At 38.3% G+C, this 27,678-nt stretch overlaps 3 protein-coding genes across 6 annotated transcripts; 2 read left to right on the forward strand and 1 right to left on the reverse strand.

The window, feature by feature from the left end:
• The first annotated feature begins 653 nt into the window (after window positions 1–653).
• Window positions 654–7,965, forward strand: LOC145499862 (TBC1 domain family member 7-like). Of its 4 annotated transcripts, none has more exons than XR_014050999.1 (8): window positions 654–1,091; window positions 1,213–1,293; window positions 2,020–2,204; window positions 2,296–2,436; window positions 3,219–3,313; window positions 4,234–4,284; window positions 6,298–6,725; window positions 7,397–7,464. XR_014050999.1 is itself a non-coding variant. In XM_081479390.1 (8 exons), the coding sequence occupies exons 1-8, from the start codon at window positions 980–982 to the stop codon at window positions 7,496–7,498; spliced, it is 897 nt and encodes a 298-aa protein (XP_081335516.1). In that variant the 5' UTR covers window positions 654–979; the 3' UTR covers window positions 7,499–7,965. The 4 variants fall into 4 exon arrangements, 3 of the variants coding, with proteins under 3 accessions (XP_081335516.1, XP_081335517.1, XP_081335515.1); XM_081479390.1 differs by having other exon boundaries at window positions 6,298–6,427; window positions 7,397–7,965; XM_081479391.1 differs by having other exon boundaries at window positions 6,298–6,427; window positions 6,578–7,482.
• Window positions 7,966–10,568: 2,603 nt separating this feature from the next.
• LOC145499432 (uncharacterized) lies at window positions 10,569–16,245 on the forward strand. The gene is made up of 4 exons (XM_081478943.1): window positions 10,569–12,635; window positions 13,160–13,330; window positions 14,107–14,217; window positions 15,470–16,245. The coding sequence occupies exons 1-4, from the start codon at window positions 12,501–12,503 to the stop codon at window positions 15,680–15,682; spliced, it is 630 nt and encodes a 209-aa protein (XP_081335069.1). The 5' UTR covers window positions 10,569–12,500; the 3' UTR covers window positions 15,683–16,245.
• Window positions 16,246–16,860: 615 nt separating this feature from the next.
• Window positions 16,861–27,664, reverse strand: LOC145499430 (26S proteasome regulatory subunit 6A-B). Its single transcript, XM_081478942.1, has 19 exons — window positions 27,581–27,664; window positions 27,397–27,474; window positions 26,989–27,051; window positions 26,336–26,398; window positions 25,799–25,825; window positions 25,413–25,493; window positions 24,757–24,819; window positions 24,199–24,245; window positions 23,631–23,721; window positions 22,628–22,700; window positions 21,930–22,000; window positions 21,606–21,644; window positions 21,384–21,491; window positions 20,961–20,993; window positions 20,611–20,676; window positions 19,764–19,818; window positions 19,214–19,304; window positions 18,886–18,967; window positions 16,861–17,285 (listed from the first exon to the last, which is right to left on the reverse strand). Exons 1-19 carry the CDS (start codon window positions 27,620–27,622, stop codon window positions 17,175–17,177), a joined length of 1,284 nt encoding a protein of 427 aa, XP_081335068.1. The 5' UTR covers window positions 27,623–27,664; the 3' UTR covers window positions 16,861–17,174.
• Between the last annotated feature and the right edge of the window lie 14 nt (window positions 27,665–27,678).

Genomic DNA, 27,678 nt, shown 5'->3' on the forward strand with positions numbered 1-27,678 from the left:
ACATGCACACTATAATATTATGCAACATCCACAATTTAACAAATGGTAAACGCCATAGCGTGTACTATTGTGTTATGGATGCACGCGGGAGGCTGCTAAGCACGAAAGAAGCGTAAGAGTCGCACTCGGCTATCGCCTCGTGCGACTCTAGCTTCTTGAGTGTTTAGCAAACCTTCCAAGTGCATCCATAACTCAATAGTGCACGCTATGGCGTTTGCCATTTGTTTTATAACATAACATTGAGACATTGGAACAACAGAAGTCCTTTTATTGAGCTACATCACACAAAAATGTTCGTGTAGTCTTACATGACAAGAGAAAACAAGCGCACGAAAATTCATTCATGACAACCGACTGCACACCAGTAACTCGATAAAGTCTCATCTTCACACAACTGTGAAGACAGTTTCGCATTTCTGGGAGAAGGACGTCGGCCATTACTTTGGAAACAGTGTCTGTCAAAAGATTTGCTTTGTAAACATTGGCACACACGTCAGCACCGTACACCCATGGGCAAATAGTAGACGCTAAATTAACCAATCAGAGCGCGCGCTTTGCTTTAGTTATGTTATAATGTTATATAGCTGGCGTTTTTCCCGCTACAGCGCGCCCATTCTTTGGCTAGTTCATTAGCGCGCGCTCGTGTACGTGCATATTGAAAACATGACGGATTTCTCCAAAATTTAATGTGAAATGGACCGGGTTGTTCAAAAGCCGGTTAACGCTAACCCAGGATTAAAAGTTAATCGAGGTATAAATTTTTCTTGGATATAAATGTTTTTCACCGCGTATGTTTTTTTATAGTTTGAGTAGGTTAAAATTCAACACTAAAGGACAAACAATATTAACAGAAAACCTCACCGCAAATAATCGTGCTTTGAGCAACCCGGCCCAGATCGATGGGTTAACCATAGTGAGTCGCTCGCTTCTACGTTACATTCCATGACGCGTACATAAAGAGAGTTTGTGTTTTTCCAAAATGGTGGACAAAGATGGACGAAATTTTCGTGCATTTTATTACGATACCTTAGGACTACGAAATGTCGAGCAAAGAAAAGCACTGGAAATATTACTGAAGGATGACCCAATAGGTTGGTAGATAATAGCAGCAATGGTTTCTTCTTTCATGACCTTTCATGTCACTTAAGATCGATATCCTCGTTCTGTGTGTGTAAAATATTCAACCAGCTCGAGTTATCTGCTTCGTTTCAGATGTCGAGCGGATTTCAACTTTTAGCACACGGTTTAGCTTGCCCGCAGTTTACAGAAACCATGTCTGGAAAGTAATTTTAGGTGAGGATAGAGTTCTTTTGGTGCAATTACTAATCAAAGGATCGATGAAAATCTCTCACGTCTGTACATAGTTAACTCGGCAGATATAATAAAGTAAGTAACAAGCTTACCTACGTAATTTTTACGTTTTAAAATTCATTTCGATTCATTTTGTTACACTTATTTTAGTTACATGAATTTCACTTACTTAACGAACTCACAAAATCAGAATACATTAAAGAAATTACAAATTGACATTAAATAACTGGCCGCCCACGGAATTAAAAGCAGTCTGCCATTTTTCAGACTAAAGCATGGTTACAATTACGCATGAGCAGAATATTATTTGCAGCTAAACACATTTAGACAACATTATGCATAAACAGACATTATTTGTAGGCAGTTTTTTGCGGGTCATGTTGTGGGCTCAGGGCCAATGAAAGGGAAGGAAAAAATGCATCAAATGATAATGAAAATTGAAGGAATTCATGCAAAAAGGGCGTATATCGCTTTTTGGGCTGATTTTCATTTCGTGCAGGTGGAGCTAATTTTTGGCAGACTGACTTGTTTTGACATAAAAAAAACATTGTTCTGTAATTGTTTTTGTTGATTTGCGCTTCATTTTCAAGAAATAGTGTATGCAAAAAACTCTGTTTTCCAAGCAGCATCTTTCAGAGATCTTTTGTTGAATGAAAAACAAAAAAAGTCTTTTGTTTCGCTTATTATTCTTTTTTTCAAAAACTCCAGGGGTTATTCCTCCTTACCGAGATGCACACAAGTTTGTGATACAGCAAAGAAGTGAACATTTTAATGATCTGCGACATGCCTTGAAGGTGATGAGGAAAATATCTGATGATGATGACATACCTTACCAAATGTCTATGATGTATCTGTTAGATGAAGGAGCCTTACGATTTGTAAAAATACCAAAGGTAAAAGAGAGTTAATACCATCTTTTGAGTGACTTTTCTTCACTTTATCAGTGCTTTATCAAACCTACTTGGTAACTTTGTAATTCATCAGAAACTGGAAAGAAAGGCCAAGATAATGAGTGCTGTGGTGCACGTGTTTGCTGACATGTTTGAAGATGAGGTCGATCTTTACTGGATATCTTTCAAGTTTATGAAGTGTTTGGACCAATCAGGAACACAGATGGAAAAACTGGTAACAATACACTTGTTGTCATGCACACAGTGAGGAGAACAATGATAATTTTTATAATAATATCCCTCAGTTACCAGTAGCAATGATTTCAAATGGACTTGTTTTGCTTTTGACATGTGTCAGTTATTTGAAGCCACTCTGAGAGTGTAAATCATTTTCCATACCTGTCAGACATGCAGCATTCTCCAAGTCCCAGGGGCATTTAGTTGGGATGTCACAATATTTTTGGGCAAAAGTCATTGTGGGCAAAGGTTTACATTAATTCCTTCCCGATGATTGGCCAGAAAAATATTTGTCTGGCCAATCAGCGGGTCTAAGCAATTCAAAAGCTTCTGGAACTGGTTCGGTAAGTCCTAAGAGTAATAACTGTGCAGGAGCTGTCCCGCTCTTGACGTAAACTTTCTTCCAAAAATACATGTAACCTTTGGCCAAAAATGTTGCATGGGTCTCCGAGGGTGAACACACATTCGTTATATAGAGATATATCACATAACTTGGCTAGTAAGACGTAGTTATTACATTTATTGAAACCTCAGTTTCTGCAGATAATTCTCGATATTTTTTCGCCTGTATGGTAAGGTAGCTAAAAGGGTTGCTTTGTCTTTTTCATACTTTAGTCACGCTTTGTTTAGTTGATAGCATTCCAGATCATGAAAATTAATAAAGAGACATTGTTCATAGTTTAGGCACAGAACATGACCCAAAAATGAAATGCCTGCTCATAAAATTAAAAATTTGAAATAAAGCCCTTATTGAAAAAGTGCTGTAATATTGCTTTGTAGGAGAAGTTGACTCAACATTATCTCCAAACTGAGGATGCTCAACTTCATAAGCACTTGTTAAGCATTGACACATTTGATGTGTTACCACTCAAGAGGTTGTGTAAAAATGAATGTCTTTATTACTAAAAGGGGTTCTTGTAAATAAGTCTCCCTTCTCCTAAAAACAAACCCTGGTATCTCTTATTCTCTGATATCTCATTTCTAAGACAGTGCACCCAGTTAGGGTGAAGCTCAGGGCACTAGCAACACAGAATTAAAACAGATACATTGCTAAAGGCAGATAAAAAATGACATTGAATGACATGACTCAAGTTAAAATTCTGTCAGCAATACATGTATTGATGTGTTGACCTTCCAAAATTACAACATGTCAAAATATGAAAAACGTTAGAAATTGGTGGGGCACTCTCATATAAGAAGGACCGGGATGCTGGCCAGAAATTTCGAAAAGAATCCCTAAGAGGTACAGTGGAACCCCGTTAATATGACCACGTTCGGGCCATGGTAAATTGGTCGTATTAATAGGATGGTCGTATTAAAGGGGTTCTTTAAATAACAAAATGACTGTCTGAGCTTTTTTTCGGACCAGAATAAAGTGGCCGTAATAACGAGGTGGTGGTATTAACAGGGTGGTCGTAAGGCGGGGTTCCACTTTACCAAAATCCTGTTTTGTGGGCGTGGCTTAAAATGTTTGTTAGCCCTAAGAGATATCAACTCTAAAATGACACTATCTCCTGTCACATTTTTTCAGCTCAATACCCTTAAACGTACTGCAAAAGCTCCCGCCGTGGACCTTTTGAGGCTAAGTGCCCTAAGAGGTACCAAAACTGTATTTTAACCCCTAAAGGATACAACAAGCACCCCCATTCTTTATATATGGGAGTCCCCCCCCCCCCCCCCCCTGGGTTTGCAAACATTACAACTGTTTTGCAGTCTAAAAGCTAGTAGACTATGCGTGCTAATCTCTTTGCTAAGTTGGTGGTTTCTCATGTATAATTTGTATTATTATTCAAAGGTGGTTTGAGAGTGGTTTTACAGAGGACATTCCTGATTCATGCATGGAAAGGTTGGTGTTTGCAGTCATTCATTTTGCTTTACCATAGAATTAGCTTAATTTCAGGAAAAACTTTTAATGTTCTTGTAAAACGTCTTTGTGGCATTTGAATTTCATGTAGACCATAGGCAGGGTTTTTATGGCTTGACAGGTGTTTGTTGACAAACTGGTACGATATATTTCTCAGTGGATGTTAATGTGACATGTAGGAGCTGAAGTTGTATTTTGATTTTTAAAACTTGGCTAGTAGCACCTTGCTATAAAGTTAGCTTGCTTTTAATAATAATTACCTTGCAAATTCATTTATGCCAACTCTCCCGGATAGATGCCCAAATCTCCTTAGCATAAGGTATATTTTTCTGCCAAATTTTGGCCGATTTTTAGCTGGTTTTTTGGGAAAACGTTTTGATATTTGACTGATTTTTGTGGTTTAATTGGCTGAGCTCTAATTTGATTAACCTTCTTTTAGGGTCAAAAAGGTAAAATTGGCAAAATATTAGAAATATAGCTGAACAGAAAACAGTAACGACTGAAAGATTTCAAAGTCCATGAACCAGAATGTCTATAATTTTTGGCTTAATGAAATCAAATTTGAAATTAAACTGTAATTCTCTTTGTTGCTTGACTCCTCCATCCTTGTGATCCGGTAACTCTTCTGTTTTGCCCTGTTGAAACTTGTTATCCAATATCTCTATCTTTGGTGACATTTAGCAATACAATATGAAAACTAAGACAAAGAACTTTGGAGATCTAGTTGAAGACTGTCATTGAGTTAACTGCCACGTTTGCTAGTTACCAGGTTTCACTTAAGCAATGGAACTTTTTTGTGGCCTGGGGCCTGTTTCTCGAAGTTCCCAAAAAGTTTTCGCACCCAGAAAGCCAGAGCAAGATCTCAAACCTTATGATTACAGACCTGTTTTATTCACATATTCTTAATATGAACAGAGGTTCTCTTCATACAAGAAATTTCAGGCGTACACACCTCTCTGTTTTTAGATACAGATTAACTAAAAATGGCTTTGTGGACCCGAAAAGTTTCCAGAGCTTTCAAGAAATGGTCCCCTGGTGCTATTATGTGGCTTGAGTTTCTTGTTGATTCTCTCTTCACTTTGATGGTTTTTCTCCATGTGCTCCAGCTTTCCTCCCTCCTGAAATTTGACCTGGCCAAGGAACTAGCATGAAAACCTGTTAGGGTTGATGTGGCTTCCTCTTTAAAATATTGCAAAAAAATGTATTTTTATATGAAGGAAAAGTTAAAAATTAGGGTTTAAGTACTTTAAAAATATCAAAGATGTAAAACTATACTGAGAGTAAACAAAGACGGTTGTAATCCATCAAATATTTTTGCTCGCACGTGATTGGTCTAGAAATGCCACGTAACTGAATATTCCCCAGCTAAAACTGAGGAATATCCAAGAGTATTCCCCAATTTTCAAAGCTGCTCCAATTGCAAAAAAGATTTGAAGGATAATATACGCAATAGCCTCCATTTGGCGCAAAAATATGTTCAGATGTTTGTCCTTGGACATTATCTGTTCCTCGAAGCTCACAGTTTTCCTCGAGCTATGCTCTCGGTAAACTGTTTGCTTCTCGGAACAGATAATTTCTGTGGGCAAATATCTGAGCATATTTTCGCTCCAAATGGAGGCTATCGTTTATATATTAACAGGGACGTAGCCAGGAATTTTTCAAAGCTGGGGTTACACTGTGTCAAAGTAAGGGTACACACCAGATTGTCATGGCTTTTTGCCACCTGTTGTAGCTTGTTTGTTTAAAAAAGGCCTCAAAAGTGGGGTCACGGGCACCCCAGGATCCCCCTAGCTTCCTTTGATTAAGATGGATATAAGAGCAACATACTTGAAAAATATGGCTTGCTTATTCAAGATGTGCTATGATATGTCTCCTTTAAACTTTACTTCTTCAAAATGTGCTACTGAAGAAAGTTTAAGATGCTTTCTCAAATACACTCAATCATGATTCACTGTTGTGTAAAGTTCTTGATCTATCATGATTCCTTTCTTGTAGGATCTGGGACAAAGTAGTTTGTGGTTCCAGTAAGATTCTTGTTTTTGTTGCTGTTGGTCTGCTCATGGTGTACAGACATCCCCTACTCATGGAAAAATCTTCTCAGGGTGTGGACACGTTTTTCAGTAAGGTATGTTGTTTGTTTGTTGTTTGTATCACACAAACTCTCAATTCTGTAAAAACAGATCTGTCGCAAAGGACCAATGAGGCTTTAATCTGCTTCAAACTTCAAGCAGGAGTCAATCTTGGCACTAGTGTTTTTTGTTTTTTTTCCGGTCAGCAGCCATAATGCAGACTCTGGCCAGGTCATGAGCATGCGTACAGTGCTCTGCTTCGATTGTCAGCCAATCAGGATCAAGCTAGAACGATCGGGAGTTGGTTAATCAGGGACTTTCGAGTTGACTACCAGCACAGTTTAACAAATTGACGTCAGTTTTTTAAGCATCTGACCTCTTATTGATGATAAATTGCGTCATAACATTGTCAAAGTGGTTCCGCGGTAAACTTTGACAATGTTATGACGCAATTTATCATCAATAAGAAGACAGACGCATAAAAAACTGACGTCAAGTTTTTTTATTATTGTTATTTTTTATTTTTTTATTTTTTTAACAATAACAAGACCCCAAAATGGTCAAATGCCGGGAATAACTGAGGGTAAAAGACGCCGTAAACTTGCCGTAAACAAAGATAAGTGAATTTTATTCAAAATGATGCGAACAGTGTCAATACCTTTTCTCGCTTTTTAATTGGCTACTTAAAAAAATCAGTAAAATCCCATTGGTTAAAAAGTTAACAGTTCGACAGCTAAGTTGAACAGTTGAAAGCTTGCATAAATTAAGATTTTATCCGTCTGTACTCTTGTTGATGGTAAAAATGAGCCAATCGGCGTGCAAGAAATTAGACAGTTATTGTAAAAAATTATCGAGGAAGAAAAAAGAATGTATAAAAATTTTGAAAGTAAGTTCAGTGTTGGAGACTAGGGAATAAATGGTGTAGCCAATAATAAGACATAAAGTAACTAAGTAAGGTCGATGTCAGTTATTCATTGTTTAAGTCGTTTATTTATTTATTAATCGAAACACTATCTTGTCTGCAGCCTCTACCCGAGGATAACTTTGTGACAGTTGTCAGTAAAGCCATGGAGCTGTGGGATAAACATGGCACTACTGTGATATCTGAGGCACCCACCATGCATTGAATCCAGCGCCGACCTCAATGTCAAGTCGCCACAAGAAACACGTTCGGCCCCAAGGCCTTTCTGAGCCATTCCCGTTTAAAGACTCTGTTGAGAGGCAGCCAATGAAAAACGCTGCGCAAAACTATGTAGTGCACATGCGCTGGCGGGTCTCTCGCGTGAACTCTTGAGAAGAGAAAATTACCGCGCGAAGAAAGAAGCTTTTTAGGCGGGACGACGGGAATTGGATTTCATCTCCATTCGTGATGTTTTGTCCGTCAGTATTAGTATAGAGTCGACTAAAGGTAGCAATGCGATCATGAAAGCCGAATATTCACGATAACCCGTAACAAAATGTGTGTGAAGAGACGTATGAAAGATACCTTTTTGTGGGCAATTTCTCCCTTGGAATTGAGTATTGAAACAAAAAAATAATAAAGTAAAAAACAAATAATAGAAAAGAATTTACCAGCTGCTTTATCTTCGGGTGAATCCATGTGAATCTCAGAAGAAAACAAAAAAAGCAACAACCTTGCGAAGGAAAGCAAGTTCTTGGTTTAAGATGCCTTGCCTTGTTAGTAATACTAAAGAAGAGGGAAACTTTGTGAAGTTCGCTATCTGAAATTAAAAACAGTTTTCTTATGAGGGGATTTTCCTTCCAACTAGCAATGCAAGATAACACCATGGAGAGACAAGTCATGGCCGAATAAATAGGCTGATTCAGCAAGAGAACGGGAACGTCACTTGACGACGGCGCGCACAGTACAAATACCCAAATATGGTCAATTTAGAACAGAATCCAGGTTATTCCGCGCGCCCTGCAGTCGTCATCTGACCATATTTGGGTATTTGTACTGCGCGCGCCGTCGTCAAGTGACGTTCCCGTTCTCTTGCTAAATCAGCCTAATAGTACCTTTTACGACCTTTTACTCCATCTGTACACCCTGCGCGACGGAGATTCTTTTCTCTTTTGCGTCTCTCTCCGAGCAGAAAGAGAAGAGAATATCCTTTTTCAAAGACAACTTGAAACAAATTATGAAAAGTTGCAGTTTCGACAAGACATTAACATTACTGATAAAAAAAAAAAAAATGCTCCTAAAGAAACAGGAAGGTTTCAAGTGAATAATCGAAGGGAGAGAATCGAAATTAATTTTTAGCGATTTTTCCGAGACACGAACTCAGAAGTTGCCGTCTATCAGATAGGCTTTTGTACATTATTTTGTACACTAAAATGCTTCACCTTAATGCTCCATTTTCCCCACTAAAATTCTCGGTCTCTTCCCAAAAAGTCACTAAAATGCTCGGTTAATGCTCATACATAGGGTTTTTTAAGTTTTAATAATTTTAACGTATTAACACAATTAACAGCTCAGGGTGCTTATAAAAAACGTATACGTAGCATAACGCAGCGTTTTTAATAATACACCAAAAGATAATTCTCTCTGAATGATTTTTTTTTTATTTGATTTGACTGCTGCTGACCTCCCCTCAGTCTCTACTCAGCTGTATTAGGGTGGCATTTTGAATTTTTTTTTAAATTTCAAATGAAGTCCTCTTTTTCTCGTAAAAATTATTTTTATTTTATTTTCTGGACGTGGAAAACAATTACTTTTCCGGGAAAATGCCACTAAAATGCTCGAATAATACTTAATGCTTTTGCCTCACTAAAATGCTCGAAAAAATGCTAGCATAATGTACGAAAGCCCACTATCACACTTTTGTCATTCTCATCCCCAGTGCCACTCGTTTTAAAATGTCGTCACGTCGACCACGTGACCACACAGTCCAGCCAAAAATACAGGTAATGTTTATCTTGGTTTTCATCAGTGGAAATTTAAATTATGATTTTTAGAGGTCACGGCTGGCATGCTCATAACAGTGTCCCTTTCCGCAAGGAAATTAACAAGATCACAATATTCGAAGCAGTGTCTGGTCTTAAAATAGAATCGGCAAAGCCCAGCGAAGCAATGAATAACGCGGTGACTTCACTTAGCCTGGGAAACAACTCAGGACAGGCTACGATGTAGTAAAAGAAGCGGCTTGGTTGTTGTCGGGCGAAATCAATCGTGTTGATTTTTCTATAGAATCGTCAAAACGACGCGCTTCTCCTATTTACAGGAAAAGACGCTATTGGCGGAATAGAGGAAGACTTGACTTGTAAAAAGTTTAAATTTAACCATCTGCAGGCTCATACATACGTGAACTATTTCTACTTTAACCGAAATGCAGGAAAACTAAGTAATGTTCTGGGACAATGTTGTTTTGTTTGCACGAATGACACCGGAAGTCGGGTTTATATCGGTCGTCTGAACTTTCAGGTTTACCCGGAACACAGCAACCTTGCGTGACAAGAACCGGAAAAAATAGATAACGCTTTTCGCGACAAAACCGGAACACAAACTAAAAAACCGCGGTAAATTTTATACCCTGAATAGATGTATTAATCTGCAGATATTTGACGTTTAGATTATATTTAAATGTTCCTTTTTTGTAAGTCACGAGATAGCAGGTAAAATGAAACAAAGCAGTATTTTATTTCGAATGATTTAGTACTCTAAACACGTCTGCCAGTATAAAATTGTATCAGAAGCCGGGCTAGTTTCTCAAACTAATAATCCATTTTAATATTGACTTTTTTGTGTATTTTTGATATACCATCAAGTTCATCGAAGGGAAAGTTGTTCAATCAGTAATCGTTAGTTAAGCGAAATTTTCAAATGTGGCACAATCCAGTTGAAACCAGAAAATAGCACTCCTCACCTAACCTCGGTTAGCTCAATCGTTTGCCATAATAAACGTTTGCCCTAAATCAGGCCTCTTTTTTTATCAAACAGGAGGAAGTAATTTTCAATCGAATACTCGTTTCCTTTTAACTTTAAATTGCGCAATGACTGAATGGATCTGAGTGGGAGCGTTCGACACCGTTTGACGCACCTTTGCACGGCCCAGTTTCGCGGAATTTGACAAGAGCGTGACCAAATATTTCTCAGAAATCACATTGTCTTTGTGTTACTATCATTTCACTACGAGCTAAATTTCTGAACACTCTACAATTCTTGAAATGAATCAGAAATAAATTAACGAAAAAAATTGTTTTGCTCGCAACTGGAACTTGAGAAATTTTATTTGGCCTTCAAAATATGCGGACGGTCTTTCGTTTACTGTGTCATCAAACCTACGCAGCTACGTATCATTTCAATGTATCGTTTGCAGGGAACTATTACAATTAATGCAATTCTGCACGATTCCACTGCCAAATTTAGGGGTCAAATTGATTTTTGTTGAGCTAGCATTGCAGTTGCAGCCCATCACAAATCGCGCGGTGTTAATCAGACCATTTCAAGGCGATTCGGTCGAATATCGCGACCTGTCTGTTACGACAAAAACAACGCCATCATTCTCCATAAAACATGCGTACTATACTCTGTTAAAAAACCTCAGATCTTTCTATCTCGTTTCATAGAAATTCTAGCGACTTCGTTCCGAAATGGCGCTAAAATGAAGCTGGTTTTTGCAGCAGGAACGCGACAAACTCGTAACAATCACCTGTGTAAACAGACCTTAAAATGCCCCGAGGCGATGATTTTACATTTGAAGTCAAGCCACAACTCGGCTGTCTCTGTGTGTTACGACTCAAAAGAGGGTCTTCCTTTCCTGATAAAACTTGTGCAAGCTCGTCTGCTATATGGTTTGCTGCTTAGTAAAGGGACTCACGTTCAGTCCCTGCAGCATTCAGTTCCGTTTTGCTGCAGTTAATTGCAGTATACTGGACCATACAGGATGATTCTTTGTTTGTTAACGAGTTAACAGGAACACGAAATTATGGATTGTTTTGACGAAGAAGGGATAGTTCTACTTTAACTTCACGCTCCTTCTACTTTCTAAAGAAACATCGTCGTGACAACATGACAACCCGCGATAATTTTAAGACATTTTCTGAGAAGAAGTGCTGGTAATAAAAGTTGAATGTTTCCCGGAGCTGTGCAGCGATTGTCCGTCACGCACAGCAGCACAATCATATTTTTAGGTAGCGTACTGACTATACTGCGTTTTAATCAAAGCTGAAACTGCACTGATTCCTATCAAAACTGAAAACGAAAATTTGAGAAAAAAAAAAAAAAACAGCTTAATACAGGACACCAGCCTTGTTACACGCGTCGCTTATTTCATTTGCTTTGATTTCTCTAGAGACGCGTTTGAATATAATGAATTTCTCCGAAACCAGACGTGGGTGAAAATGCGTATTAACTGAATTCTTAGCGGGCAAGCCCACCATAAAAACAATACGAGGAAAAGATGAATAGTAAACGACTTGTTAACGCCCAGAAAACAATCCGATACAGTTGTTCCAAATATGCAATTTGCGTAGTTTCTACTCGTGACCAGCTTGTGAGCGCAGGTTTATTGTTCCGGGTTAATCTCGTGCCTGGGATCTCTATATTACGATCAGTTTTCTTCCCTTTAGATTAAAGTCCGGACAGAACCCGTGCTGCACTGGTGATCCCAATTTTATACAGCTACTCTGATTAGTTAATCATGAATTATTGCTGTTAATGCGCCATTTGAGAGCGGGACTACCTTGACATCATGGTAAGATCTAGTAGCTTTGATGTGAAGTTCTTAAGTTGCTTCTTTTATTTCATATTAACAAGACCAGTCAACAGCACTTGTGCAGTAAGCCTTTTTTCGTGGATGTTGCAATGTTTTTGGAATTTAATACGGTTCTACAGCTTTTTTGAACTATTTCCAAACTTCTATATCGTTTTCAAGCACTTGACGATTGCGTGACATTCGAAACGGTACTCGGTACCGGAAGCACATTACATATGCAGGTTTTTCCAGGAATCGCGTAGCTGTTCTTAGAAGAAAAAGCGAAAACAGAAAAATCAATATTTACCATAATTGCGCGCAATGTTTTGATGCTTAAAATAGATTTCTCGTTCCCACTCTTGGGAGTTTCCCATCAAAGTAAGGGATCTATAAAAAAGCCCCGGGAACATGTGTCTCAATCACAAGGCGCGAAACCATGCAAAACGAACATCTTTGGCGAAATTTAAGTACAAGAACAATGTCTGCCGACTTTGACGGAGGATATCAACAACAGAATTTTAATCAAGAATTCTCAGCTAGTTTTAATCACGATCTTTTTTCAAGCAATAGCGTAAGTATTATAAAGCATGAACAATTTCCGAAGGTTTTCGCTAGGGGAAACGGTTCGGAAGGCTTCTACAATTTAGAAACGATCCCTCCAAGCGATGATATCGGAAATAGTCTGTTAACGAAGGGAAGAGGCATTAGTAGCTCAGTTTTTGTTGAAATGATGATTTAAAGCGGCGAAAACTTCAAAATTGGCGAATTTAATCGTTCGTAGTCGAATTCAAGTACACGGCGATAACCTTGTGATTTCCAAGACTTCACGGTCGAGAGGAAGAAGTAATGCACGGGACAGCGATAGAAAAAATTGGCCGCTTCTGATACCGAACCCTCCTTAACTATGTTACATCTTGGTCTTTTCCACGAAGAATTTTGTCATCGAATAATTTTAATACTGTACACTGAAATGTGCAAACAAACAAAGGCGAATTTTATCATGTGAGTCCAGCCTTGCATTTCGTCATATTTCGATGACCACAACCCATTATGTAAGTATCTAATGACAATGTACTCTTTTATTCTTGCATACAGTCGCTACTCTTCAGTAACACTGAAACAACAGAAGGCAATGGCGAGATCGATCAGCCCGAAACTACCCAGGTGAAAATGGAATTGAAGGAGAGGATTAAATTGAAATTCTTGGAGAGAGGCACTGAAATACCCAAGATAGAGGAAATGACGAGAACTGAACCACCAAAACCTGTAAGTTGCCGCTAGAATTAAGTGAATATTTTTTACGGGACAAGCACAACACGGATCGACTTCCCTGAGCGATCGTTTTAAGTAAATAACCAACTTGAATAACTGGATGCCCCAAAGTTCGTTTATGAAACCACATTGTCAGTTTTGTAAGTGACAATGATGGGGCTGCGATCCTATGTCCCGCCTGAATTTGTTCATTTTGTTTCGCTGTTTTGCTCAAAACATATCCGACGTGAAAGGAGCTCTCATTTTCTTGGAGTCGTTATTTTAAAATGTTGCTTTCAGATGAATTTATTATCAAGTTGTATGAACTTAACGGTGTTAAACTGGATAGTCTAAAGCTCATTTTATATCACAATAATAGTATTGAGCTGAGAACAGTTGTTTTCAAATGTAGCTTCTTTGCTAGGTTTTTCCACTATGTCGAAGTTGGAAAAAGAAATAATTATAAAAACTGAAATGTTCCTTGCTTTGTATGCGTTCTTTAGAACTTCGAACGAAACTCAAGTGCAATATTTCAGTTTTTACTATTCCGTCGAGTTCCCTTCTACGCGTGCTGTGTTTCGTTTTCAGTTTGGCGGGGACATCGATCCGCAAACAACCTGCTCGTCATTAAATGGGGTTTCAGGGGATAGTAGGGGAAACTGAAGATTTGTTTCTAGGTCTTTTTGCAATACGGAATATCCCGAATATATTTTTCTATACTTATACACTGAAAAAAAAACCCTTCTAATCTTCATTAATGATTTGCCACACCTGGTTTGCGTTTTAAATAGAGAATTAAAGAAGAAGACCCCGAAGTCATCAAGAAAAGGAGGGAGCGAAACAAGATCGCCGCCATGAAATGCCGGAGACTAAAGAGGGAGCGAATCGAAAAGTTAGAAAAGGTACAACTCCCTACCACTATACCGAGCAAGACGTTTGCTCATACGACTGAAATAAAAGGCAAGAATACGCAGTCAGACTAATCAAAGGGCCTTTTCTTGGGAACTTAATTTTACAGTTTTAATTGAATACGGGAAAACACTCAAGAGATACTTTTGTTACTAGAAACGAATTTAGAAGAGAGGACTTATTTGTAATTGCACTCTAGCCGCCTCATACGGCAACGTGCGTACCATGCATCTTCAAAGACGAGTCACTTTAGGGGGTGATTACTTTAAGAATTTCATCCCGGTGCTGAAATTTCAAGCCAGTAAGGGACCTGAATTTTGTTGGATCTCAGAACATGTCACCCTGGGCTGACTAAAACTCTTTTCCTTTGTATCCGCCATCTTTTTTTATTGTAAACACAATCACTACGCATGCACAAGTTTCTTGTCAGCCCGCTTTGAGAATTCCATTCGCATTACGTGTTACCGGGCTGGAATTCCCCGTGTGATCATCCCCTCTCAAAAAAGACAACTGAGAACAGATTTGGTTTACATCAACTGTATCAAATGATAGCTGCGGAGAATTGGTAAAAATTTTAATTGTCTTTTATATTAGCTTTCTTCTTTTTTTTTCCACTTCCATTTTCGCAAATTTCTTTGTTTTGCATATATGCTACTAGACTTTTCATTTCTTAAACCTCATTTGATTGTCACAAGAAATTTTGTCTTTACCTCTTTCATCCCGTTGGGGAGCTCTCCGATTGGTTTAGAAGACTTCTGCGTGTCGCGTTCTGCAGCCAATCAGGTGTTTGCCCAATCTTTTTTCAACCAATCAGAAGCGTTCGCCTGCGCGCGTCACTGTTTGCCTTTCGTTTCTGTTCCAAGTTATTGGACTTTTTTGGCTTGTTACGTCGTATGTTTTGATTGGTTGAATTGCTTGCCCAAAGAACGCCTGCGTAGGAGGCTTGGGATGGCTACTTATTAACCGTGAGTGTGGTCTTTACGGGAAAATCTCGATATGGCAAGGCCGAGGTTTGGGATTTCCCCGTTAAGACCGAACGTTCGAGGTCAATAAGTTTATTATATGGCTTTTCGCTTTGTTTCTGCAGACCCGCAATTCCCATAATGCCCGGGTCGGGAATTAACTGATCAGTGCGCGCGTCTATTTTGGCTACAAACACGAGCCACATGATAAATACAATTAATGTAATCTATTTCATGACTGGGTTTACATGTACGAACTAATAGATATTTTGTTTGATTGCAGCGGACAAACAAATTGGAAGAAAGCAATAGGAAAATGCAACAAGAAAAAGAGTATCTTAAGAAGGAATTTCAACGTCTTTCCAGCTACTTAAGACACCACTCCTGCGCGCGTAACCCAACAGGAAGCTATGGAGACACTTGGAACACATCGTTATGTGGCGCACGGGTTCCACCTGATCCTGATGTTTTAATGTACGTCAATGTCGAACAATAGACCTCTCTCTCTAAGCAACCCTTGGCTTGAACAATTCAATGAACTTATGTTAAGCTTTTAACTAATTCTATCTCACAGATATATACTGATTTAAACTCTTTGGATTTCCGAAGGTGCCCTTAGGATTATTAAGAATTAAGCCTGCCCCGTCTCGGCCCACAATACCGTTTTCGCATCGTCTTCTAAAGCGAGGACAATCACAACACCATATCCAAGGCTGGATGTTTTTCCTTTGTCTTGGAAGGGAACGAGATGGACTAGATCGAACGTAGTAATTTCATTGTTTTTGCTGTCCATCCAAACAAATCTGTGAGATGTGGTCCGATTTTCGTCGGTGAAAACTTAGTGGTGTAAACGATCTTTTTTTGACATTAAGAAGGGAACGTAAAACAAATAGGAAGAACTGAAGATCGTGTACGTATGGCAGCATCTTTCCTAGTCATCTTTTCTAGGCGAGCCTGTTTCATAACCTTTAAAATAAACTTAGTAAACACTTGTAGACGAATAATTGATTAAAAATAAAACGAAAAAAAAAAAAAAACCCGCCAATTTTGTCAGGCATAAATATGGAAATAACTAATATCAATAACTACCAGCGTCAATGACAGTACACCATGAACATTTTTCTCGGTTTCTCTGTCTAAAGAGTGTTTCTAAAATCCCAAATGCGAATCCCCCTTTTCAAATGGCAGCTTCTCTACCAAAACGACCAAGGTTCGACAATTATGCGACAAGGCGTTCTGAAACCCACCCCCCCCCCCCCCCCACCCAAGGCCTTAGCGTTTACGGTGTAGAATTCGGCTGACGCCCAGATATGTTTTAAACCACGCACTTCATGTTTCGAAGCGTTGCACAAATAACCTTCGAAATTTTAAAACACTGTATTTTCCATCTACTGCAAAAAAAAAAAACAAAACAAAATACGAGCCAATAAAACAAAAACAAAATTAAATTACAGTAGCATTCTATCTAATAGTAGCTTTCTATGAATTTTCGAGATTTCTAATCGAAGCAATTGTTTTAAAATTTCCAGAGAGAAACCGCAAAGTGTAGAAAATGATATACTTTACGGCACAAAATGAGATGTCAGCACTCTTTTTTTCCGGGCTTTATCAATAACAATTAATACAGAAAAGTAAAAGCCGGGAGTAAAAGTTACATTAGCCACCATGTGTGGATAAGGGAGTATTTATTGGCATTTTATCAAAGAACCCGAGAACGTCGTTCAGGTATACGACTTACTACAAAATCATTTACCAGTCCTCTTCGCGGGCGTGCGTTGGCCGTCACGCAATGGATCTCGAAGATGGCGTGACGACTCAAAGGGCGCCAACGAAGACTAGTAATTATTTTCTTGACAACCATTACAAGACAACCAACGTAGATCTTAGTAGAGGGAAAGATGGATCGTGAAGTCTGTGAGTCAGTTTAGCCAGAAATAAACTGAAACGTCGCTATTGTGTCCAGCTTATTTACAAAGAGAACAGCTTCTTCAAGCGTAGTACATCAAGTTGGCTTTCTTTTTGGCATTCACTTCCATGATGCCGTCCATGTAATCTTCATGAATTACCTCAGTGGCTTCACGACGCAAAGCAATCATACCCTGTGAGAGAACAAGCGATCAGTGGGATGAAAGGAACAAATGATCAGATGGCTTGCACTAACTCTGCACTACTCAAGCTAAAACCAAAATGTCACGCAATAAAATGTCACTGTCACGCAATAAAAAAATAAATAGAAAACCATCCAGTGGAAAAAGCTATGAACTTACGATGTTATAGAAGATAACTAAATAAGACACTTCTCCAAGTTTTAGGCCTGTGCGTTTCCCCAAACTTCAGATATTCGTCGAAATGTTTCGCAGATATTTGCAGAGTCCAGTATGAAAACGCCATGTTGGTGTACCTCCGTGGTACACCAATATGGCGGTCGAAAAATAGTGTAAACATCTGGAACTTACTTTGGCTATCTAGGCGACTGATCATCAGTACTGATCAAAAAAGCATTTACATAAGCACTTTTCATAATGCTCTAACTTCTAAAAAGGCTCAAAATCATGAGATAAGTATATATTTTTCGACAAACTCGATCGTAGCCTTGTGTCACGCACCTCCATAACCCTGAAATTCAAAATGCTCTGGATTCTAAACGAAGCACGCTATTGAGCTGTAAAATTGTAAACAGATATAAATTTCCTGCCTCTTATGCCTGATGAGGATAAAAACTTTGGTGGCTCTTTAGTTTTGGATTTTCGAAAGTGATGACGTCACGTGAAAACGATCTATAGATGGCATTTTGAGTGTCATTTGGTCATTGGTAATTTGGTTGGGTATCATGGCTCACTCGAAGACCATTCTTAAAATGAATGACACATTAAAGATCATTTATTATTATATCGCTGTGTCTCACAAGGACTGGGAGCTACCGAATTCACGAATTTGATTGGCTGAAATCGATATTGACCGCGGTCTAGATTTTCCCATCTAGACCGGCATCTGTAGACCGGTTTCATTTTGCGTTGAAAAAGTAACAAACTAAAATACAAAAATGTTCACCATTTTCTTTTATTTTCTTCTCAATCATTTATGGAAGTGCCAAAAAGCCTGATGACAAAAAACGAAGTAAAGAGGACGAGCAAATTTCGGCAGGTTTAAGTTAAGCTCATCGCAGATCGCTAGCAAAGTGTCAGCAAACCAGTTAGTTTACATTAAACGAATTAAAGTTTTCCTCTTTGCCATATAATAAACATCTTATTAACCGAGCTAAGTCGGTCTGTATGGGAGAATCTTGACCTCGGTCGTGTGTACAGACCTCACTGCGTTCGGTCTGTACTCACGACCTCGGTCAAGATTCTCCCATAGAGACCTCCTGCTCGGTTAGCAAGAGCTAAATAAAGTTGATGATTATCAAAGGACTGCATGGTCGACCGACCAGTCGAGCGAACTTCTGATAGAGAGACGGACTGAACGATCAACCGACCAACAGACCGGCCGACGGACGGATTGATTGACAAAATTATTGATTAAACAAACACCATACCAGTACGGTGTAACAGCATCCTCCTATACAAACGTTCATTTCGCGTGTATTGCAGTAAGATTGCGTGGCAAACCTGACGTATAACCAATGTAACGGATATCATAGGCGTTATCTGTCTCGGTTCTCCCTTGAATTTACATTCAAGCCCTTCATTGTAAACTTACCGCCTCAACGCAAACCGCTTTCAACATGGCGCCGTTATAGTCATCTGTACACCGTGACAACTCGTCAAAGTTCACATCTTGGCTGAAAGCCAAAAAAGAATATCATTCAATTAACTAGATAGAAACAAAAACTACGCAAAAAAAAAACTTCCTTCGTTAATTTGGAACTTTTCTTACCTACAACTTCAAAAAGAGGAATGGTGTATTTTGTAAAGCGCTGCTGGATTCTTAAGAAGAGGCGCTATATAAGACTAAATTTATTATTAATTTATTAATGGTATCCTGAGCAAGTACTGTCCCTGTATATTACTTGAAATGTTTATCTAACCTGACGTTCATTTTCCTGGAGTGGATCTGCATGATTCGTGCCCTGGCCTCCTGGTCTGGGTTAGGCAGTTCGATCTTTCTATCCAAACGACCTGGAAACAAACAAACAAAATACAATTTCAAGAACATCGCGCACCACGATACATGGTTGGATTGTTAAAATCCCTCTTGAAGTGCTCAGTTCTTTTTCACTCAGGAGATTAAGCCCGAAAATTCCATAATGATGACGTCACTATACAGAGATACGTGTTGTGTGTCTTGATTGGTTGTTACTCAATTTTGAACTTTGGCGCTTAAGTAATAACCAATCACAAAAGCCGCACAGATCTCTGTAGAATTACGTCATCATCGTCACTGACTTTTTCCGGCCCAGTCCCAAACGTCTTACGGGCGGGTGTAGAATTGAGCGCGGCAAGACTGTTAGGCAGGGGCCATCATCAAAATTGTTATTCAGGGGAACAATTCCAATCATAGATTTCCCTGGATATACTTTTCAGGAACTGGACACATTGAAAACCGAAAAAAAAGACTAATAATTATCGAGTTCAAACCTGATCTTAACAATGCTGGATCAAGAATGTCCACACGATTTGTAGCAGCTACAACCTGAAACAAAAAATAAGTATGGGTTATTGACCAAGTGTGACGTCAAGATGGCTGGATATTGGCCAAGTTCTTTTTTTGCGTGTTTATGAACCGAGACGAAGTCGAGGTCCATAAACTCGCAAAAAAAAAAAGAATGAGGCCAATATCAAGCCATCTTGACCGAACAAATTTGGTCAATGAAGAATTTATTACATGGCTTTCGGGAAATGTTTCTTACGGGACGCGGCGGGTAGTCCCGAGCGGGCAAGATAGCTCCATCTTGCCCGCTTGGGTAGCCAATCAAAGCCCAGGATTTGATTCATCTTGCCCGCTCACGGAGCTAGCCATATAATAAATGTACTTATAAGTTAGCTCATCTGAAAGAACACATATGTAGCTGGAGAACAATTCTCCTCTGACAATACATGCTCTTTAAAGTCATATTTAGACGCTCAACTATTTGAACACGGAATTTAAAAAAAAGCAACAGCAATACATGATGAGCAGTTTTCCGAATCAAGCTTAACACAAAATAAATCAATCTCAGCATACAAGGTACGCTGAAATGTCGTATATACGAAACACTCTAATGCAAATAGGAAACGTTCTGATCAACGTGCAAAGGGCTATTGCTTCATGCTGTTAGCTCTGAATCACTGACTTCTGATGCGCTTGGGAAGTGTGCGTAACACTCAAGAAACTAGAGCCTCAAGCAACTATTACGTTTCCTTCGTGCTCTGCAAACTTCCCGCGCGCACCATAACTGGATGATAGACGCTAGAGCACGAATCGATTGTTAAATGATAAGTATACCTTGATGTCGTGATGAGAACTAAATCCATCTAACTGATTAAGCAACTCCAGCATTGTTCTTTGCACCTTAAATACAAATTATACGAAATTTCATTTATCTCATTAGGCTTTTTAATAATTTATTAGACAATATTTAGTAGGTTTTTCATTATATTAAGTGTCCAAGTTGACAAGTATAACTTGTTACATTAATATTTAACATATAACTGGATTCAAGGTTTTGAACACCTAATTTAAAACTCTCCCATTCTTTCAAAACAGTAAACCATTTTCCCCAGACTTAAAGAATGAGCGCACTAAAATTCAAAGACAAGAAATTTTCAACAACAAACAATCAAAGTTAAAATCACCTCTCTGTCTCCAGCCTTTTCACTGTCAAATCTCTGAAGGAGAAAGAAAAAGAAACAGAAGGTTAGAAACTCTTGTAATAATTGGTAACTGTAACACACAAGGTGGATTCTGTCTAGGCAAGGCAGAGGGCTGCACATAACTCTGATTTCAATGGATTTCGTTTGAATTTTGTGAGTGGTGCATTTTCCAGTAAAACACTCGTGACTATAAAGTTATGTGTGTTAAGTTATGTCAAATCGCACACTAGTCTAAACTTTTCTAACAAGAGTATAGCAAGGACAAGGTGGTTTGAGGGAATTTTGTGTCTAAGGATTCATGTGATGGAGGTTTGAGAGTGCTGATCTCAATAATGCATGATAATACAGTGTTCTGGTGCCGATGACACCTTAAATAACGTATTATATATTTAGAAGTTGGTTCACCTTTGTACCAATTGCATCCAGTTCATCAATAAATATAATGGCTGGGGTCTTCTCCTTGGCTAGAGCAAATGCATCCCTCACGAGCTTGGCTCCATCACCAATAAACATCTACATTCAACAAAATTCACAGTAGAGAGTAATTAAAGGTGTGGCAACAAAAACATTCAACTGAGCAACTGAGAGGATGAAGCAAAGAGAGAAATAGAAGGAAGGAATCATTACCTGAACAAGTTGAGGACCTGCCAGCTTGAGAAAAGTTGACTGTACAGGGAATAACAAAAACATATTGTCAAAAAATTAAAAAGAAAAGAAGAAACAGAATGACTAATACAGTGGAACCCCACCTTACGACCACCCTGTTAATACGACCACCTCATTATTGCAGCCACTTTATTCTGACCCAAAAAAAAGATCAGTCAGTCATTTTTTTATTTAAAGAACCCCTTTAACACGACCACCCCATTAATACAGCCAGTTTTCCTTGGCCTGAAGGGGGTCGTATTAACAGGGTTCCACTGTACCAGCAACACCAAGAGGACCTGTTACCTTTGTTTGTGCAGCACAAGCTCTGGCCATCAATGTTTTTCCAGTTCCAGGGGGACCATACAATAATACACCTGAAAGAGTTCACACAATGATTTAGGTATTACAGAGATGGAGTGTTTTTCAGAGAAAGTACACTGTAACAGATTAACATATATAAAACTTGTAAACTTAAAACAGAGTAAACAGGGCAATAATTGTGACTGTGGTTTACCACAATATGATTTCAAACACCAGGAAGAGATTGGAAAATATGATGCACAATGTCCATATTATTTTTGACCAACTTTAGTGTTAGGAAATTATGGTGAAACACTGTCTCAAGTATTTGACATTTCTTCATCCCCACCCCACCCTCCCCCCCCCCCAAAAAAAAACAAAAAAACAAAGGGAATTTATGCTTTAACACAATTTTAAACTTTGAACTGTGGTTGGCATATGAGGTCTCACTGGGAAATATTAATAAGAAGTTTATCTTTATTATGTTCATTAGTTCACAATATTACTTTAGAGACAAATATATTGGATGGAACGATTGAAATAATTATCAATGATAAAACACACCAGAAACAATATATTACCCAACATCACATGATTGTATGAATTCTTTCCTGGATGTCATAAAGGCTTCTTTTTGGTGGTTAGTAATAATAATTATTATGGCAACTGGGAAGTTGACTTTCTTGACTCTTTATCTTTACCTTTTGGTGGTGCAATCCCCAGGTTTTCAAACCTTTCTTTGTGTGTCATTGGCAAGACAATGGCCTCCACTAGCTATGAAAGAAAGCCATGATAACTTCATTTAGCCTTCTGAAGGTCATTTATAATTAAAGGCTGCCACACACTAGCTGAGTTTTTGTCGAAGAACTGCAGATTTTTTGTCAGGGTCAAAAATTGGGTTAAAATTTGTTGGGCCATCAGCTTGCCGCACACTAGCCGATTTTTTGTCGCGCCTAACCGCGTTGAGGCTTGGGGCCGAGTCATCCAAAATCAAGATGGTGCCTATTCCACTGATTTGACTCTCATGACATTTCCTAATTGGTTGAGGCACACGCGAGCCCTGACAAATTGTCTTGGTCTACCACACACTAGCCTACAAGGTCTGACAAGACGTTCTGAGATCTAGCACTGTCAGATGTCACCTGACAAGCCCCAATCTTGTTGCAGACTTGTCTGAATTCACCGCACACTAGCCAACAAGCGAAGATTTTTTTGTCGGCCAACAAAAAATCAGCTAGTGTGCGGCAGCCTTAGGAGGAGGATGTTTTTTTGGGTAGTAATCATGTTGTCATAGCTACATGTAGCTTTCAAATTCAGTTATTAGGAATTTTGGTATCAATGTTACAGATCATATCACAATTTGGAACATAGTATAGATTTCAGTCTAAGTTTATATGTACACAGCATACGTGAGAATGATGAATTACAATTTGATAACAAATAAGAAAGACTAATCCAGTTTCAGGAAAGAAGGTAATTTCATTGTAAAAGCAGGGAAAAAAAAAAACAAGAGAACATTATGTATGAATTCAATTATAAAACTAAGATGAGGATCAAGGAGGCACAGAGAAATTATCTTTTCCTATGCCGGTAGCTCTCTTGGCCTGTCAAATTTCTTTTTTTTCTCTCTCTTTGATTCCCATAGTTACTGGTAATCATTCTAATTGAGATCAACTTGTGAAACCGAGAAATGACAAGAGATACCTCCTGTATTTGTTGATCCAGACCCCCTATGTCACTATACTGCTCTGTAGGTCTCTCATCCACTTCCATGGCTTTCACTCGAGAGTCGTACCTAGAGTACAATACAACATATCACACAAGTTGATGACAAAACTGCACCCTAATGAACTGACGTAAAATTCAGCCTTGTTATCAGGTGATTGTTGGAGGTGTTCAGAAATGTTCGGGTAATTTTTGTTGTTCTTTGGATGGGTTTGTGTAATCCTCGGACATGTTCAGAAACAGCTTACTACCTTCGGCTATCTTTGGAATGCCTCAGGTGAACTTCAACTACCTTTGAAATACCTCAGATGACCATCAGTAGTTTTCTAATGCCTTTGTAGTAACCTTGAATATCTTCCTTTGCACTCATTTTTCTAATTTGCACTGGTGTTACATGAAAACTGCACTCCTCTTTAGCCAGTCAGAATGGCATACATTTTTCAAGTGTATCATTACTGGAACTTTAGATGTGAGGTAACAGGGCTCTTGTTTGGGCCAGGATAGTTGTAAAGCGAGACTCAACTGGAATATTTAAACAAGTACTCACTCAGGAGGTAATTTTTCAAGTATAAGGTAAGAATCCTTGTTGACACCCTGAAAGCAAACACAGAAGTCTGGAGATCAGCATGGGACACTAGAGCCACCTAACCATTAACAAAACAAATACTTTCAACCCTCTTTGCTCTGATGAAGGGTTAACACTAAAATAATGTAATGTATGTAGAAACAACAGCTTTACAAGCTTGCTGTGACAGTCAACTTACCTTTATCAATGTTAAAGTTAATAAGTAACAAGGACTTTCACCACTAGCATATATTAGTCCCTACACTGTAATCTCTCCTCAGTTCATTCAGTAAGTGTCAACAGTTGACAATTTTTGTTAACCAGTTTTCTAATCCAGGCTTCATTGTATCTGTATGTTATTGACCCATGCAATCTGCATATGTTCCTGGTTTTAAAAGGCAACTTTCCTCAAAATATATCCAATAAAAAGACACCCATGCAACTCACTAGAAGGAATAAAGTGATCAACATACACATAGGGAAACTGTCCAGATATTTTAATCACTGCAAATTGTCCCAGGATCATTAAGCTGTTCTTACCACTAAGTCTCCTGGTGTTAGATTTTCTGGTTCCACCAACCCAATTACTGGTAAAAAGTATGTCTGCAACAGCATGACAAAGAAACTTATCAACACAAAATCAATTGCAGCTATCACAAGCTGTGAATTTAATCACTACAAGTTTTAATACCTACAGTAGTTAAAAGTGAATCCAAAAACGCAACAAATTTAGCAGTTATTATAAAAAGGTAGTATTAAAAGTTAAAGATAAAGATTCTTGGTAAAATCACCCTTTAACAGGAACAGTTCAAGCCGAGGGCATAACGTGGAGGGATCTGGGCACCAGACAAACTGACCATTTTGCAGGTCTGCTTTGGCCATTGTCAAGCATTTTGTTTTGGTTATAAGGAAGTTCAGATTGAATAGATCTGCCAGACAAACTGACCATTTTGCAAGTCTGCTTTGACCATCTTCAAGCATTTTTTTTTTGTTATAAGGAAGTTCAGATTGAATAGATCTGCAAGACAAACTGATCATTTTGCAGGTCTACTTTGACCATCTTCAAGCAGTTTTTTTATTATAAAGAAGTTCCATTTGAAAAGATTTGCCTACCTTCATGCTGAAAGCCTAAATGAAACACTCTATGACATGATCTGAAATGGGCAATAATAATCAAAAGCTAAAGGTTTATGTACCTGTCTTGTTGATGTTTTGATAACTGCACATTTCCCTTTTCGTTGTGAATCCAAATCTACATTAGCACCGTCTTCCTCGGCCTAAAAACATGTCAAACAAGATAAATTAGTGACAGCAAATGAAATATTTCTAATCAAAACAAGTCAAGAAATTTCTTACGAAAGTACATCAGCTGTGTGTGAAGCATGTGTACATTGACTGCTTTATCTAAACATTTTAATCAGTAGGTGTTTGGAGCATTACGTCGTATAGCTCTTCAAAAGAGGAAAACCGTTTTCTCCTGCAAAGGCTCAACCAGTGTCGCGTTTTGAACTAGTCATCTCAAAGCTAAAGATAAATTTACTTCTTGGAGATTGTAAAAGAAAGAACAAGATGTCAAACTTACATTGTCTTGAGGATCAACATCAAGGAGCTTCACGATAAGAAACAAAGAGCAGAGTTATTTAACACCAACTGAACTTAATCTTACTATTTGTATTAACATATAGAAAAACAATTTAATATAATTTGTATCAGGATGACCTTTCTAGATGCAACAACACTAGAATGGTCAACAATAAATAAATTTAGAGAGTAAGGTGTACAGAAAAAGAAAACAAATGCCCATACCGTTATGACTCATTTTAGTCCTCGTGCATTTACCTTTTCGGAGGGGAGAGGGGGGGGGGGGGGTGACTTATTTGTGGTTATTGGAAACAGGCTGAATATTATTTACGTTTTAGTTCTTGATGTAATCATTTGAAAGTGCAAAATGAAAATCAGAGAGATAAGGCTGACATGTAAAGTTTCGATGTGACCTTAAATTCAAATCTAAAATTGTGTGATCTCAGAAAAAAGCACCATATGAACAAAAAAAATTATAATAAATATTGACATTACTTCAGTGTAGAATATAAATTTATATAAAAGTATGTTCCCTTACCTCAATTACATTTGACACAAGGTATGGAAGTGTTTTGTTCACTTTTATTTTTTCTGCATTTTCCTAGTGAGATATAAACCCTTGTCAGTATTTTTCTTTTAAAAAGTGAGTGAGAGAAAAAAAAATTAATGATTCACGTGGAGAATGGTAAAAAAAGAACTCGATTGTCTGAAACCTTACTTAGGTGTTTAGTCAAGATGTCTTTAAAGGTTACAAAGCCAAACAGCTGTAAAGATTTCAGAGTTTCCTAGATGTTACATAGATGGAGAAACAATGTATGGCTGCAACATGGTGAAATTTGATAAATTTTTAATCTAAGCGAAGTTTGTTTTCACCTTTTATTATTTTTCATTAGTTCTTGGGTAGCCAAAAATGTGCTTGTCCCTCGGACAAGATGAATGTAACTCAAGATTTACTTATCCAAATCAAGTTTCTGTTTTTCCCAGGCAATAATTTGATCAGAGGTTTTGATTCACCTCAGAAACTCACACTATGATATTTCCAGAATGATTATAACAGCACTGTGAGTAGCGTACCCTGTGATTTTACTAAAGCAAATTAAGAAAGCAAAGGGCACTTGCCTTAGAAGAAAATCAAAGGGGATTTTGTTCACAAGGTTACGGTAGATCCTAACATGACAAAGAGCATTTTACCTTGATTTTCTCTTTCATAGCTTGCTGTTCATGATTAATCCTCATGATTTCACTTTTCATTATCTGTGATCGAAAAGCACTTTTCATTATCACTGTTCATTAAATTTCACTTTCATTATCTGTGAAAAGTCCGTTTGGGACGAATAAAGTATATATGTATGTACACGAGTAAAAGTGAAAGCACAGATAAGTCGACACGTTCTGAGGCATCCCAAAGAATTAACCAACAAGTATGCACCATCTCAAAACCTAGAGGCCGACCTTCGTCATGAATTTAACTGAACTGTATAAATCATTAAGACAACTTATTATATATAGCTGTAGCCCCCAACAGTATATGTAACTTAAGAAATGCGACGGCCTCGAATTTCCAGTGATGTCTATAACAGAAAACATGAAGAATCTTACCTTAATTTCATTGTCTAACAGTCGAGCCCGGCTGACAATTTCGTCTGTCTGCATACGAAGAACTTCTTCGTCCATTTCCTGGGAAAAATACAAAATAAACCGAATCAAACAATAGATGAATATCCTAAAAGTAATTCTAACCAGTTTTTAACATCTCAAAAAGGAACGGAAGCAGTTAAATTACCTCGCCATCTTCCCAAATCGCTTTGTCCTCGAGGGCCGCCATGTTGTTTCGCTGAGTAATCGTGCTCGTCCCAGTCTATCGCATGCCTGCGACCAAGA

Source organism: Orbicella franksi, chromosome 10 (genome assembly GCF_964199315.1).
Source record: "Orbicella franksi chromosome 10, jaOrbFran1.1, whole genome shotgun sequence".
Classification (NCBI taxonomy): domain Eukaryota; kingdom Metazoa; phylum Cnidaria; class Anthozoa; order Scleractinia; family Merulinidae; genus Orbicella; species Orbicella franksi.

Coding starts and splice junctions, on each gene's coding strand:
- LOC145499862 (XM_081479389.1), top strand. CDS start 980: ATGGTGGACAAAGATGGACGAAATTTTCGTGCATTTTATTACGATACC. Junction 2,437..3,218: donor GAACACAGATGGAAAAACTG/GTAACAATACAC, acceptor ATTGCTTTGTAG/GAGAAGTTGACTCAACATTA. Junction 4,285..6,297: donor CCTGATTCATGCATGGAAAG/GTTGGTGTTTGC, acceptor CCTTTCTTGTAG/GATCTGGGACAAAGTAGTTT.
- LOC145499432 (XM_081478943.1), top strand. CDS start 12,501: ATGCAAAACGAACATCTTTGGCGAAATTTAAGTACAAGAACAATGTCT. Junction 12,636..13,159: donor ATCTTTTTTCAAGCAATAGC/GTAAGTATTATA, acceptor TCTTGCATACAG/TCGCTACTCTTCAGTAACAC. Junction 13,331..14,106: donor GAACTGAACCACCAAAACCT/GTAAGTTGCCGC, acceptor CGTTTTAAATAG/AGAATTAAAGAAGAAGACCC.
- LOC145499430 (XM_081478942.1), bottom strand. CDS start 27,622: ATGGCGGCCCTCGAGGACAAAGCGATTTGGGAAGATGGCGAG. Junction 23,722..24,198: donor CTTGAAAAATTACCTCCTGA/GTGAGTACTTGT, acceptor ATTGTACTCTAG/GTACGACTCTCGAGTGAAAG. Junction 21,645..21,929: donor CTTGTGCTGCACAAACAAAG/GTAACAGGTCCT, acceptor TTCCCTGTACAG/TCAACTTTTCTCAAGCTGGC.